The sequence below is a fragment of the Schistocerca piceifrons genome, chromosome 1 (assembly GCF_021461385.2).
Source record: "Schistocerca piceifrons isolate TAMUIC-IGC-003096 chromosome 1, iqSchPice1.1, whole genome shotgun sequence".
In the NCBI taxonomy this organism is placed as follows: domain Eukaryota; kingdom Metazoa; phylum Arthropoda; class Insecta; order Orthoptera; family Acrididae; genus Schistocerca; species Schistocerca piceifrons.
Genome location: NC_060138.1, coordinates 672,842,542 through 672,858,986, shown reverse-complemented (window position 1 = coordinate 672,858,986; position 16,445 = coordinate 672,842,542). Strand labels below are relative to the sequence as shown.

At 40.5% G+C, this 16,445-nt stretch overlaps 1 protein-coding gene across 1 annotated transcript in view; it reads left to right on the top strand.

Annotated features, from left to right (window-relative positions):
• The first annotated feature begins 4,914 nt into the window (after positions 1 to 4,914).
• The window catches only part of LOC124786745 (glutathione S-transferase C-terminal domain-containing protein homolog), a 46,758-nt gene continuing 35,227 nt past the window's right edge, over positions 4,915 to 16,445 (top strand). Inside the window, exon 1 of the mRNA XM_047254288.1 lies at positions 4,915 to 5,059. Coding sequence (XP_047110244.1) covers positions 5,004 to 5,059 — 56 coding nt within the window. The 5' untranslated portion in view covers positions 4,915 to 5,003. The remainder of the gene's footprint in view (positions 5,060 to 16,445) is intronic.

The following is a 16,445-nucleotide window of genomic DNA, read 5'->3' as shown; positions in this document are numbered from 1 at the left end:
GTTTCTACCATTTTTTCTGTAGGTAACTCTTGTGGAAGCTGACATCAAATTACTTGTTTTAGATGCCAGCGACTGCAGATGAAAGCCTTGAAAAAGAAAGTGTGTTCAGTCAGGTACTCCATTTTCCCCATTGCATGGAAGCAGTTGTTGGCAAGCATATTATCCTAGTGCCTTGTTGTTACTGGGACAGAGTTTTACAATTATAAAGGGTCGTTTAGCTTTGTGTTGCTTACTGTTGCTGATGCCGATTGTAACTTTTTATGCTCATGTTGGCTGTCAAGGAAGGATTTCAGGCAGAGGATTTTTTAAAAATAAATCTATAAGTAAACTATTCTTTAAAAAAATTGAACTTGCCACCTCTTGAATATTTACAAGCCACTACCATATGTATTCAGGGCAGGTTCTGCTTTTCCATTACAGGAAAACATCATGAAGCCATATCCAGAAAGGAACAACCAAGGTTCACAAGCAAAGATATTTACCTACCAATTGTCTATGGAAAGAATGGCTGTATAAAGTGCTTTTGGTATTATGGTCTCAGTGTTTTGTGTCTTCCAGAAACAACGTTGTTACAACCTGAGAAGGCATTAAGTGTCACCATAACAGCAATGTATTCTGTAACTTGTTTAGGAGAAACGCCAAGTCAAGGAGCTATTACAGCACACAAGGAAGCTTCGATTCCTATTGCCTAAAGACAGGTGAAGTTATCCCAGTAGTGTGGAGATGAGATAGACGAGATGCTGCTGCATCACCTATTACTGAACTCCCAAATATACCATGAAGAATTCCAAACATATGAAAAGAAATTCATGACGAATTTGCAAACTACTTGTTAAGTCCACAAAGAGTTGTTCCATGGCAAAATAATCTCTGCTGAATATTGTGGTATAGTACAGGTAACAAATAAACATAAGCAAGCATATCCTTGTTTACCTCTTTATTCATTGTATTTGTTGTTTCAGATTCTTACAGGAACTATGGACAACTGAAACCAAAACACTTGGACTGATACACAAAAAATCCGCACTATTCCAACATTAGTTTCTCACATAGGCATTGAGAAATGAGAGACTACTGTCAAACGATCGGCAGCTGCTGTGAATCAGTTTATTGGGAGAGGTCCTAAGAGTCGTTTGCCAGAGTTAAAAGTCCTATCCTCTCCTGTGAATGTTGGATCCTCTAGGAAGTATGGGATCTTTCACCATTTATCCATTTGACTGCAAGTAACGTGTCAGTGGTAGGTATAGGCGTTCTGTACAGGTCAGACAGGGACTAGAGAGGACTCAGGATGTCCCCCTTAATCAACATGTTCAATGTGCTGTCTTCCACTGAAAGTGAACCAGCGGGACTCGCATCATCTGTTGGGAAACCAGTTTTCTCCCGTGTAGAGACAAGGCAAATGCAAAAAGGTGTGGGTCAATTAACCACTGGCACTTCAGACATACAACGAATAATGGTTCCCATTAGACAAATGGCAGCAAATGGAGCTCACCTCTTTGTAGGTGTCCACATTAAAACTGGTATCAGTGACCATGAGGCAGTTGTGTCAACAATGATCAGCAAAGTACAAAGGGCAACTAAAACAACAAGTAGAAATATATATATATATATATATATATATATATATATATATATATATATATATATATATATATATATATGTTCAACAAATTAGATAAAAAAGCAGTAGTGTCATAGCTCAATAAAGAACTGGAAACTTTTAGCATAGAAGAGAAGTATGTAGAGGAACTATGGATCAAGTTTAAAAGTATAATTGACTATGCACTGTGCAGATATGTACAGAAAACTTAGAAAATGCAAGTGTAGTAAAGAGATACTTGCAATATGCTTGTCTGTAATCTTCTGAAGTATTGCTATGAGGTATGGGATAAGCATCAGATATGATTGATGGGGGACATCGATAAAGTTCAACGAAGGACAGCCAAAGTAGGGGAGAGAGTTCCACAGTTATGATACGCGAAATGGAATGGTAATCATTAAAACAAAGGCGTTTTTAGTTGCAATAGGATCTTCTCATGAAATTTCAATCACCAACTGTCTCTTCTGAATGCGATGATATTTTGTTGGTGCCCAACAAGATTGGGAGATGTGATCATCATAATAAAATAAGAGAAATCAGAACTTGAGTTGAAAGATTTCAGTGTTCGCTTTTCCTGCACACTGTTTAAGAGTGAAAGTATGTTGAAATAGCTTACAGGTGATTCGATGAGCTCTCTACCAGGCACTTGATTGTGAATTGTAAAGTAATTATGTAGATGTAGATGTATCCAGCAGAACAGTTCGTAATGGGAAGGACCTACGATGGTATACAGTCCCTGTAAAGAAACTGCTGAAGAAACAGAGACCACTGCATAATAGGAGCAAAACAAAGGATAGAGCTATAAAAAATGGTTCAAATGGCTCTGAGCACTATGGGACTTAACTTCTGAGGTCATCAGTCCCCTAGAACTTAGAACTACTTAAACCTAACTAATCTAAGGACATCACACACATCCATGCCCGAGGCAGGATTCGAACCTGCGGACGTAGCGGTCGCGCGGTTCCAGACTGTAGTGCCTAAAACGGCTCGGCCAACCCGGCCGGCATATAGAGTTATAGGCAGAGTAGGCAGAGAGATACTAAATGAAACATGTCTGGCAGTTAAGAGAGCAAAGTGTGAAGCATTCGATGACTACTACAGCAGAATATTATCAGCTGATCTTTCACAAGACTCAAAGAAATTCAGGTCATGTGTAAAGGCTGTTAGTGGTACTAAGGTTAGTGTCCACTCAATCAAGGATAACAAAGAAGAAGCAGAAATGCTTAACTCCGTTTTCAAATATTCCTTTACAAAGGAAAACCTGGGAGAATAATCCCAATTTCATCTTTCTACTTCTGAAAATAAGAGTGAAGTAACTGTTAGTGTCAGTGGCGTCGAGAAGCAGCGGAAATCACTTAAACTGAACAAATCTCCATGCCCAAATGGAATCCCTATTAGTGTCTATACTGCATTTGCGTATAAGTTACCCATCTGTTAACTATAATCTATCGTAGATCCCTCAAATGAAAAACAAGCTCCATTTGTTGCGAGGAGACACAGATCACTCCCATTTACAAGGAGGGTAGTAGAAGGGATCCACAAAACTACTGTCCAATAGCCTTGCCATCGATTTACTGCAGACACTTGGAACATAGTCTGGACTCAAACATAATGAGTTATCTCGATCAGAATACCTTCCTCCATGGCAGCCATGATGTAGCCCGAAAATATCAATCGTGAAACGCCACTCGCTCCTTTCTCACACAAGGCAGTCAAGTAGAGGTAGCATTTTGATTTCTGAAAAACATTTGACTCAGTACTACATCCACATTTATTATAGAAAGTAAGATGTATGTGGGTGGTATCAAGTGGAATTTGTGACTGAATTGAGAGATTTTTGGTTGGGAGGCTGCAAAAAGTTATCTTGGATGGGTGCGACACACAGAAGCGTGTTGGGACCATTGCTGTTCATGTTGCATATTGATGACCTTGCAGACAATATTAATAGTAACCTCAGACATTTTGCAGATGATGCATTTATCTATAATGAAGTACAGTCTGTAAGGAGCTGCATAAATATTCAGTTAGATCTTGGTAAGGGGTCAAAGTGCTGTAAAGTTTGGCAACTTGCTTCAAATTTCAAAAATGTAAATTTGTGCATGTCACAAAATACTAAACGGTGTGCTATGACTGTGTAATCAGTGAGTCACAGTTGGAATTAATACCGCAGTGTAACGCTTTGTAGGGATACGAAATGAAAAGAGCACATAGGCTCAGTCATGAGTGAAGCAGGTGGTAGACTTCGGTTTATTGGTAGAGTACTGGGGAAACACAGTCATTCTATAAAGAAGATTGCTTACAAATCACCAGTGAACTCATCCTACAGTATTGCTCAAAGATGTGGGACCCACGTCAAACAAGACTAACAGGGGTTATTGGTCATATACTGAGAAGGGCAGCACAAATGCTCACAGGTTTGTGAGCCTACTTACAAAGGTTCAAGAACTGTCTTTAAATCATGATTTCGGGAATATAATGCAACCCACCTACATATCGCTCCCACAGGCATCATAAGAACAAGACTAGATTAATTAGAGCGCGCGTGGATGCAGTTTTCCCGCATTGCGTATGTAAATGGCATGGGAAAATAACGTAATAACTGGCAACAAGGGATGTACCCTCTGCCATGCACGTCACGATGGTCTGCACACTATAGATGTAGATGCAGACAGAGAGGCAACAGACAACATGCAATACTACATACAGGACACGGGTTAACACTAACGTTGCGAAACAGCATTTAGTGGTAGCAGGCCAGGAACAGGTTCCTCTGATTTGTGCCGACCATGGTGCAGATCCAGCCGTGTAACACCTCTATTGTGTTACCAACATATTGCGAACATCGGTAGTCCGCAGATCAGTACTATATAGCCGCGGACAATGTTGCAGAACGTGTTTCGAATTCGGTGTAAACGCGCCTTTGGACGATGCTGCATCCAGTCTCGATAATGCCAGCTATAGCATATTATTGTATGATACTAAGAAATGCCCCAATTGATGTAGCTGTTAATATCCTAGTGAACAGCTGCGAAAGCATTGCTACAAAGTATGAAAGTCTGAAGCTCTTTTAAAAGTGTGGGAACACGGCTTGGTATGTAAAGTGCAATCGCTTATCGCACGTTATATTTGGCGCCAGTTGTAAATGCTTGTGTTTATGCATTTTGTAGATTGATATTATTTTGGCTTTAATTCGGTCCTTTACTATATAATCAAAGTCACCTGTGTATAATCTGGCGTTGTTATAGCGATTTTCTGTGTATTGTTTTGTAAGTAAGCAGCGACCTACAAATCATCAATTGCGGATGCATTGGCAATACTGAAAAAAGAAAAGACGTGATTTCTGCTCATTGGCAATGTGTGTTTATGTGTTGTGTTTACGGTGGAAGTACGTGTGGAAAGGAGAATGATCGAATCTTGCACTAAAAAACGTATGGTTTTTGCTGTTACATGTCTCGGCGGGTGGGTTTTCTTCTGATACATGACAGTGAGTCTGCCACATTATCTGTAGTGAAATCTGAGTTTCGATACTAAATGTTTACTGAATTTCCTGCCTGTGTACGGACTTACTTCGCTCCTTTCATCATTTAAAAGAGGGTATTCATCATTGTGTCTATTGCAGTTTTGCCCCTTGCGTTTATGTGGAGCGTATGTAGCTGATTCTGTATCATCAATATATGGAACAATCAACTGTGATGACTGTAGACGTGTGGATCTTTTTAGCCATATTTTATTGTAGATAACGGATGAAAAGTAAACGTTCATTCGTTTTCAGTTCGTCATGATAGCTATTCGGGTGGAATTAATATTGCTGTTTAGGCTTTGATGTACGCGTGCTTTGTTCGTATTTCTGAGAAATTTATCTATCTTAATGAACTGCGTTGTTATTTGACCATCAGTAATGATGGTTTATTACACCTTTTAATTTTGTAGATGTGCTTAGTTTCCGTATTAGGAACTACTCTAGAAGTCTTATAAAAGAGGTTACGTTTGACACCTTCTGCGTCATTCACATTTTCTCTTGTAACCCATAACAGCAGTTAGGCTATTGGTCTTCAACGCTAGTGATATATACAGATGTTTGCAGGTATTAGTCAATAATGTCTTCATTGTATGTTTTCTCTTTCCTTGGAAAGTGTTACCGTAAAGCATAGCCCCACCCAACACTCGCATCTGTTGTGATGTGATGGCTCCCATATTAGTTTTATACAAATTAAAGTAACTTTGCAGTTTTTTGGCAACAGGATCCATTGAAATATACATTTACTGAGTAAATTACTTGTTTATTATTACCAACACATTATAAATACTTAGAACCATAAAATGAACAAATATCTATCTTATCTTTCTTAAACTTTGAAAGATATTTCACTATGCAATAGGGATACACAGTTCATCATTAAATTCACACCACTCTTCCAAGAGTGCTTCGAAGTAATTATGGTAAGAGAGGGGCCAAGGTTAACTTTATTCCTGTGTTACTAATCAGAGTGAAGTCCAACTTCTTATGGCATACACACATAGCAACTAAGAACATTTGTTGCTGTATGTTCTTTATAAATAGTTCTGGAACAAAGATGTTAGCGATGTTGTGTGAATCTGTTTATCTTTTAGGGCAATAGTGATATCTTGGCTTTTCTCTTGATTCATGCTGTAGTTAGTTTTTTGATACCGACAGTAAGTTTTATTTACATACTCTAGGCATTGACACATGTGCTTTTTTAAGTACCATACTTGGTTCTGTAAGGAATCTTCTCCTTGGCATTAAGTAATTAGTGTTCATCTTGTATATTAGTTGAAATGTATTGCTCCCAATTTTAAAGGGTTGATAGCATCTGTGCCTCCATTTTTGAGATTGTAAAATGTAATCATGTTATGTTTATTTGCTTCAGCAATGTCAGTATCTGTTCTGTCATCACTATGTATGGTAATACCATTATTACATTCTTGTTCTTTTTTGGAACATATGAGCAAAGGAGGCCATTATTACAAAGTTTCTCTCTAAATGTGAAAGTGCTGTTATTTACTGGCAAAACCTTTATTGATCTCAGTTCTGGTGGTGGGACTATCCTCTAAATCATCTGTAGGATAGCTACTAAGTACTGTGAGTTGATGATTAGTGTACAGTTTGTTAGTGAATGTTATAGCTGCAAAATAGTTGCCCATTGTTGAGTTTCAGCCTGTATTGTCAATGGTTGAATTAGTTGTAACACCATATTCCTTGCATCTTGGGTACTTTATAAGGATCAGTAGGGTTTTTGCCTGCATCTGCTTCCATATTTGTGGCATAAAAATTCTAAAATCACATGGTGCATGTACTTTTCTACCATATGTTGATGGCTTATTTGGATATATTGTCTGAATTTGCAACATCCACAGAATGCTTCCAGTATCTTGTCTAATTTTGTCACTGCTTCTACACTGTAACATCTCATATATTTCTTTAACTGGTGCCAGGTTGTGTGTTGCCTTCTTCTGTACCCTGATACACTTGTCATCAAATTGGAGAAGAGCATAGAACCTCCATTTGGTCATTGACTGTAGTGGTCATTGACTGTAGCCCCGCCGGAGGCTCATAGTTAATTGGTATTGATGTTTTTTTACTTTTTCACTCAGTTGTGAGGTATAAAACAGCAAAGAAAGCAAATAATTGTTCATAGTCTGTCTGTGAGCAGTCTCGGACATACATGAATATGCTGCTGCCATTCTGCATAGTTTGTAGTTTGTGTATTTTACAATATGATCAGTTGCACTGTCTGGACAAAATAATTTCCTGAAATCTTGCACCATTTTGGAATATTTTGCTTCCCATTTTACACCTGGAAGCTGTGTCTCACTATTCTGACGAGTAGCTTTTGGAGGAGGGATGTTTGTGCTTTAATCATTTTATTTCCCACCGATAGCTTGATGCATACAACAATTTGCAGAAGTTGAGGTTACTATATTAGCAGTTTCAGAAGCACTATCAGACTACTTGGTTGCTGTGTTTATTTCAATAAGTATGCCAGACACAGACCCAACCGAGCAGCTAATGTTGTGTACTACATGCCTTCTCTTTCGTGAAGACTCTGCTACTGACTGGCCTCAAAGGCAGAATTTCAAGCAGTGAATAAGAAAAGAGTCTCAGTACATCAGTGTAATTTAATGGACAGTAGAAGTTCCTACAATGTCTCGAAGAATTTGCTGAGTCTTTTTGGAGTCCTTGATTTATGCATATAAAACTGTTTACTTGAAAAGTCCAAGTTTTCCACAACTCTGGAAAAAATCTGTTCTTCACTCTCACAAACAGCTTCACAATCTGGCCAGGTTTACACTCTACTTGCTAAAAATGTGAAACATGCAGATTGTTTCTATATAAATAGACCTATAAGTCTGTAAAGTAGTGACTGAAGATCATAAATAATCAGTTTTTTAAAATGTTACTTTTGTGGTCTGTTAGTGTCCTCCTCTGAGCCATGTCTGACTACTTCACCGGGGATTAACATTTGGTGCAAATTGTCCTGAGCTCGTGAGTTTTCTACAGTATATGGAGGACAACTGAGAGCCAACTTTAACTATGCGGAGGGTAGTATACAAACCATGATGTTTTCAAATGACACCATGGGAGGTTTGTCAGTAAACCACTTTCAAGTAGCAGGTAGTTACATAGAGTTTACTGATGCCTGGCATTAACACAGTAAAATTGTTATGGTTGCAGTATTTTTCCCCCTTTTTGTAAGTCTCAGTTAAATTCCACCATATGTTTTGGAGGCCGTTTTTATTGTTGTTTGATTTATATAAAACCTGCTTTTTTGAAACCTAGTAGATCAGAGGTGATGAAATTGGTACGAGGGTAAACTAAACCTCAGTGGGCGTAATATTGGTCTCCCTCTTAAAAAGCCACACTGGTTACTTTTAAATGCTGTAGATGACATAGAACTAGTATCAAGCAGTCATATGACCCTCAGCTGCTGATGTAAGTCATCAGAGTGAAAGGATGTGGTATGTCCAAGTCTGCTATATGAAATCAGTGTCTTAAGATGGCTCAACATGGAGAGGTGACAGGATGGCTGAAAGGAGCTATCGTATTTGGACTGCCCATGACTACACTATGAATAAAAGTATGTGATTCTTTGGTGTACCACCTGCGGCAATGTAACACAGAGTGAGAACAGTGATTGTTAAAAGATCCTAATGGACAGGACTGGAGACCACTATCACATCTTGTGAATGACAGTGTTTCAAACAGGAATTTCTCCGCATGAGGCTATAGGCAGAGAACTTGTTACACAGCTTACTCAACCCTTCCTCCTATAAGGAACTTTTAATGCACACAGTGTGTTTGCGGCTGTCCAGTCATGTGCCCCAGATGTAGAGTTATTGAGAATACCTTAATGTTGCCATACACATCTCTTGGACAGGAAGCAGAGCACATACTTATGAACATAGCCACAGGGTTGTTCACAGTTACCGATCTGTCAGTATGGTCTTCAGCTCCCACACACTTTGCTCAATGGGAAGTGGGCGAAGACATGCACTCAACAGATCTCTTCCTACTCTGGATTCACCTTCCAGGTGGAGTGCCAGAGAGAAAACCACCACAATAGATGCTGAATAAGACAAGTGGCACCATACAGACAACATTCTGAGTTTGAACATTGTGATAAAGCCCAGCAGTGGGTGTACTGTATTAGCAAATTTATCCACCATTCTGCTGAAACATTCATACCAATCCATGGACCTGCTTAAGAGGCAAATTGTCCCTTGTTGGAACAGTGGAAGCCATTCCACAATCAGGGGGAGGTGGGTTGTTGTGAACGAGTTCAAGTGCCAGCCAACTGCAGAAAACCTCTCAGCTTTGGTGGTAGCAAGAATGAAATTCTCGTAAATTATTATAGAGAACAGGAAGATACCATGGCAACATTTTCTGGCCAATGTAAACCATTCCACTAGAAGTTCAATCAGATGAGAGTTCATGAAGAGGATTTCTGGAGGTGCCCATTGGCTATTGTAATGTGGAATGGGAATCTCCAAACTCAAAAGACATCACTCAGATAATGGTAGAATATTTTGACAGAGTTACTCCCACTGCAGGCAGTATCCAGCTTTCCAGCATTACAGAGTGGTTGCTGGTGGCCAATGATGAACGATACAACTTCCACTTTTCTATGTTGGAGATGCATTCTGCATTATTTACGCCTCATGATGCTTCGTCTGCTCATGGTAGGATTACAGTATACCACAACCACCTCACAGAGCATGCAAAGAAATCCATCTTGTCCTTTTTAACTTCATTTGGGCTTCAGGACATCTTTCCAAGTTGTTGAGAGAAGCCATTTTAATAACATTTTTAAAATCTACTAAGGACCGTACATGCCTGAGTAGATTTTTTGTAGAGTTGTCCTCACCAGCTGCAAGGGGGGAGGGGGGGGGGTGTTCAGAGCAGAGCAGATGGTCTACATCTACATCCATACTCCGCAAGCCACCTGACGGTGTGTGACGGAGGGTACCTTGAGTACCTCTATCGGTTCTCCCTTCTATTTCAATCTCGTATTGTTCGTGGAAAGAAGGATTGTCGGTATGCTTCTGTGTGGGCTCTAATCTCTCTGATTTTATCCTCATGGTCTCTTCACGAGATATACGTAGGAGGGAGCAATATACTGCTTGACTCTTCGGTGAAGGTATGTTCTCGAAACTTCAACAAAAGCTCGTACTGAGCTACTGAGCGTCTCTCCTGCAGAGTCTTCCACTGGAGCTTATCTATCATCTCCGTAACGCATTCGCAGTTACTAAATGATCCTGTAACGAAGTGCGCTGCTCTCCGTTGGATCTTCTCTATCTCTTCAATCAACCCTATCTGGTACGGATCCCACACTGCTGAGCAGTATTCAAGCAGTGGGCGAACAAGTGTACTGTAACCTACTTCCTTTGTTTTTGGATTGCGTTTCCTTAGGATTCTTCCAATGAATCTCAGTCTGGCATCTGCTTTACCAACAATCAACTTTATATTATCATTCCATTTTAAATCACTACTAATGCGTACTCCCAGATAATTTATGGAATTAACTGCTCCCAGTTGCTGGCCTGCTATTTTGTAGCTAAATGATAAGGGATCTATCTTTCTCTGTATTCGCAGCACATTACACTTGTCTACATTGAGATTCAGTTGCCATTCCCTGCACGATGCATCAAGTCGCTGCAGATCCTCCTGCATTTCAGTACAATTTTCCATTGTTACAACCTCTCGATATACTACAGCATCTGCAAAGGCCTCAGTGAACTTCCGATGTTATCCACAAAGTCATTTATGTGTATCATGAATAGCAACGGTCCTACGACACTCCCCTGCGGCACACCTGGAATCACTCTTACTTTGGAAGACTTCTCTCCATTGAGAATGACATGCTGCGTTCTGTTATCTAGGAACTCTTCAATCCAATCACACAATTGGTTTGATGGTCCATATGCTCTTACTTCGTTCATTAAACGACTGTGAGGAACTGTATCGAACGCCTTGAGGAAGTCAAGAAACACGGCATCTACCTGTGAACCCGTATCTATGGCCCTCTGAGTCTCGTGGACGAATAGCGCGAGGTGGGTTTCACACGACTGTCTTTTTCGAAACCCATGCTGATTCCTACAGAGTAGATTTCTAGTGTCCAGAAAAGTCATTATACTCGAACATAATACGTGTTCCAAAATTCTACAACTGACCGACGTTAGAGATATAGGTCTATAGTTCTGCACATCTGTTCGACGTCCCTTCTTGAAAACGGGGATGACCTGTGCCCTTTTCCAAGCGTTTGGAACGCCAGGCTCTTCTAGAGACCTACGGTACACCGCTGCAAGAAGGGGGGCAAGTTTCTTCGCATACTCTGTGTAAAATCGAACTGGTATCCCACCAGGTCCATCGGCCTTTCCTCTTTTGAGTGATTTTAATTGTTTCTCTATCCCTCTGTCGTCTATTTCGATATCTACCATTTTGCAATCTGTGCGACAATCTAGAGAAGGAACTACAATGCAGTCTTCCTCTGTGAAGCAGCTTTGGAAAAAGTCATTTAGTATTTCGGCCTTTAGTCTGTCATCCTCTGTTTCAGTACCATTTTGGTCACAGAGTGTCTGGACAGCTGCTGCCGTATCTGGATCTTCTTAGAATTCAGACAGTCTGGTATCACTCTGTCTTTGTTAGTATGTCCCTTCTTGTAGTATATGTGCCACTATCCTGGGACAGCTCCATGAACGGGGCTTCCAGGGATGTCTTCCAGTCTTTATATGGTACTTCATCTCACCACTTTTTATCTAGTCAGTGATGCCCTCTTCCGCCATTTTGTGTCCTCAAGGTATTGTTGTAAGTGTGACTATTTTTGCCACAGTAATCAGCAGTATAACATCGCAGCAGAAAGTCCTGTCCAGTGTTTATGCATGACTTCTCCATCTTGTGTTCCTATTCCAGCCTTGCAAAGATAACCATTCAATTTCAGCTGACTATTTTAATGTTGGAGATATCGATGAAGGAGATAGGTTTTAATTTCTCAGTTGAGAAGCCTGTTTTTGTCTTTTTTAAATGCTAATGTTCTGTTTTTAACTTTTCTAAATTGAGTACATATGACACCGGTCTTAATTTTAAGAAAACAACAAGGTTTCTGGGCTTCATACTCTATTTTAAGTGTGGCGGGTGCTACACCTTAAGGACATAAAGGCACAAGTTCTAAAACACTAAATATTTTAAAATCTACTAGCCATACTTAATGGGAAGTAGACCAAACTTGTCTGTTCCAGTTTTATAGAGACTTAATGTGATCTCAGTTTGATTAAGGGGCTAACAATGTACCGGGTGATCAAAAAGTCAGTATAAATTTGAAAACTTAGTAAATCATGGAATACTGTAGATAGAAAGGTAAAAATTGACACACATGCTTGGAATGCCACGGGGTTTTATTAGAACAAAAAAAGGAATTATTGCTAGACGCGTGAAAGATCTCTTGCGTGCGTCGTTTGGTGATGGTCGTGTGCTCAGCTGCCACTTTCATCATGTTTGGCCTCCCAGATCCCCAGACCTCAGTCCGCGCGATTATTGGCTTTGGGGTTACCTGAAGTCACAAGTGTATCGTGATCGACCAACATCTCTAGGGATGCTGAAAGGGAGCTTCTGACGCCAATGCCTCACCATAACTCCGGACATACTTTACAGTGCTGTTCACAACATTATTCCTCGACTACAGCTTTGTCTTACTTTGCTATGCTAATTATTGCTATTCTGGTCAGATGAAGCGCCATCTGTCGGACATTTTTTGAACTTTTGTATTTTTTTGGTTCTAATAAAACCCCATGTCCTTCCAAGCATGTGTGTCAATTTGTACCTCTCTATCTACATTATTCTGTGATTTATTCAGTTTTCAAATTTATACTGACTTTTTGATTACCTGGTATTTATAAATGTTGGATGTGGCACACCCTGAGGGAATAGGATGACCATTAAGGCCATTACAACTAGCCTCATACCAAGCCTCTGTCTCGCTCCCCCCTTCCCCTCCGATTGGACTGGCTTGGTGGTTTACCTCCGCCCTCTGCCTTCCCACTCCTTTCCTTATGGGGTCTGTTTTATCTTGAGTGTCTATCTTGTTCACCTGTGCTTCTTCCTTCGTGCACCTGTCATTAGTCACTTTCTTTCCCTCCTCTGTCAATAGTTTGTAATTTTATGGCCATTGTAGTTACCTCTTATAGTGTGAGGTTTTATCGGTTTTAGTTATTCCAAGGTTGGGGGGACTGATGACTGCGTAGTTTGGTCGCCTGCCTCAATCCAACCTACCAATCATCATAACAAGCCTCTGGGCTGAGGCTGAGGAGCCACCACTTAACATTACGTGGCAGCTCCTCATAGTGAACAGGCTTATAAGAGAACTTACCACACTGCAGGTGCTTGCATACTGTGCCGTTGCTCACTTACAAATGGAAAGACTCTTTAATAACTGACATCAAGCAACAAGACCATGTGGGAACGAGGCCCTGTGAGATTGCACGAGGAATTGCCTTTTGGAGATAGGTGTGGCAGATTCTAAAATTATTTTCGATTTATGTTATAAAAAAATTAATAAAGGTGACACTTCAGATTAACTTTTAAATCTTTTTTTATAATATTTTAGATAGTCAGTGTGGTTTTAAAATAGTTACACAGATGGCTGTAAGCAAGGGGATTCCTTGACTGTTCAGTCATGTTTCCTAATTAAATCTTCTGGATTCACCTTTCTAATGAATATGTCGTCATTACTGCAGACCTCTATGCAGTCCTGAAGACACTGGAGCAGATACAGGGTCTTCACAGCAAAAAGTCCATTTGTTGATATTCCTTTATGCTCTGTTGGCATTGAAGCAAATGTACATAGTAGAGAAATTGATGCAAAATATTGTTGATATCCTTTTTCGTCCCTGAACTACAAGAAAAATACGTATCATTCTGCTGAGTATCACAGAATGTGGCAAACAAGGGAAACGTGCAAACAGTCAAGGAGACCTGCTGAATCCGTGAGGTGACAGAATATGCTGCTTCCCTGGCATGCTTTCATTTTGTTGTTGAGACAGTCATACAACTGTGGGGGAAGGAGAGGCTTGCTGTGAGAGACTATAAGCTGCAGACAGTGAATTCAACAGCCAGTTGTGGTGTACGTCACACCAGTTATTGTGGCAAGATGAAGTAACACTGATGTGCCTCTGAGTAGGGCACTGTCTCATAACATCTGGCTTCATACTCATGCAAGAGAACCTCCATCTGTGACGTGTATGACGTACAATTCACTATATCTGACATTTTCAGTGAGTGAATTTTACATTGCGATGAGAGGTCTGAAGCGAATTGGGTAGGAATCTGACCTCTGTTGTAGCTGACGTCAAAAGGAGCGTGGAAAACCTTTAAAATTTTGTGTAGTGTCTTGGCTCCAGCCTAAACTTTGAAACTGGAAATTTTAGTGTGTTTTAGAGTGGCTATGGCTGCTTCCAGCATTAATTCCTTCCTCTGTTTGTTTATTCCAAGTTTTGGAGCTGATATGATGTGTAATTTCAGCAATTATGGAAAGGATAGACTGCTACTCACATTAAAGATTACACACTTAGATGCAGACAGGCTTAATGAATACACTGTTACACACTGATCTTTCGATCAAAATCTTCTTCAGAAAGGAAAGAAAACATACGCACACACACATTCACACAAGCAGGCGCACCTTACGGGCACATGACCGATACCTCCATCCACTCTGACCAGACTGCAACTGTTGTGTGTAATGGGGCGGGGAAGGGGAGGGGCGGTAACAGAGTACAAGTGGGGGGGATAAGTGTGCTCTCTGGCAGAGCATGCAGGGACTAGACGGCGGCAGGACAAGGTTGCCAATTACAGTGTCAGGATGCTGTAGGGGAGGGGGCGAGGAGCAGGAAAGGAGAATAGCAGAGAGGAGAAAGGGCTGGTGGGTACATTGTTAGAGAGCGGTACACAATGGGGGGAGGTGATAGGAAAGAGGGGCCAGATACTATTAGGTGGAAGGTGTGGAGAACTTGGGTTATTGTAGGTTGAGGCTGGGATAGTTTCGGTAGCAGAAAATGTTCAGGTTGTGGAGCACTCATTGAAGTCAGGCATTGAAGTTCAGCTGCATGATATGCCGAAGGGTGTCCACTTTGCTGCTTTTGGCCCCCATTTGGCAGAGGCCATTCCTACTCAGGGGCAGCTGGTTCGTAGTCCTAGCAATATAAAAAGCTGTACAATGGTTGCAGCAGAGACAGTACATAACATGGCTGCTTTACATTAGTTAAAACTTCTGGGCTGGGAGGCCATGGTCGGTCTGTAAAACTTCATCTTCCTGACGTTTAGTTGTCAACTGCGGGCAACATCTTCCGAGGTGAGTCAACGACTGGCTGCCAGGCCGCGGAGGTCCCGTTTATATAGAGCACATTGAGGTAACCGTCATACGTCACGTGGGGCTGACTGTAAGTCTCTCTCTGTCTAATGTCTTTATTCTCAATTGAAGGTAATCGATTGTCACATCGTTGGTGCAAAGTCGACCACCATATTTTGTCTAACTTTAAGCCTTCCTCTTTTCTATTAAAATTATTGTGGTGTTTCTGAATCTCTATAGCTTCACTATACATGCGTGCATAATAATGCGACGTCGTGGCTACCACACTTATCTCACTAAATTTTATTTCATGATCACAGTCTTTAAAAACATGTTCCGCTACAACTGATTTGTCGGTATGTCCCCTTTGACAGTTCCTTTTGTGTTCCGTTAAGTGGATGTTGACACTTCTTTTTATTGTTCGAATATAAACCTTCCAACAGCTACATGGAATTTTATACACTCCCATGAGTTGCTAAGGGGTGTTGTGCATCTTCCGCCAATCTTAAACACTCACTAATCTTCTTGATTGTTTCAACTTGAAATTTGGCCAGAACTTTCCCAATACGGTCCGTAATATTGTGAATTAGACGGGCAGACGGGAGTCTTTATGCCCTAAGAAAAGTCTATAGAAAAGACACACACACCAACCATTACGACCATAACGATTCGAACCATCATCCCAAGCAGAAGAGAGGTGTCATTAAAACATTGGTGGACAGAGCTAATAAGATCTGTGAGCCAGTTTATTTACAAGATGAAGTAAATCATTTGCGGATGGCTTTTAAGAAAAATGGATTCACTGAAAACGAGATAGATCGAGCACTTCATCCCAGAAGGAAAGTGTCTGACAACATTCAGTAACAACAATTGTCAGCTGGAAAAGTTTTTCTTCCATTTATTTGCAATATTGTGGACCATATTGGGAAAGTTACAGCCAAGTTTCAAGTTGAAACAATATTTAGACCCACCAAGAAGATCAGTGA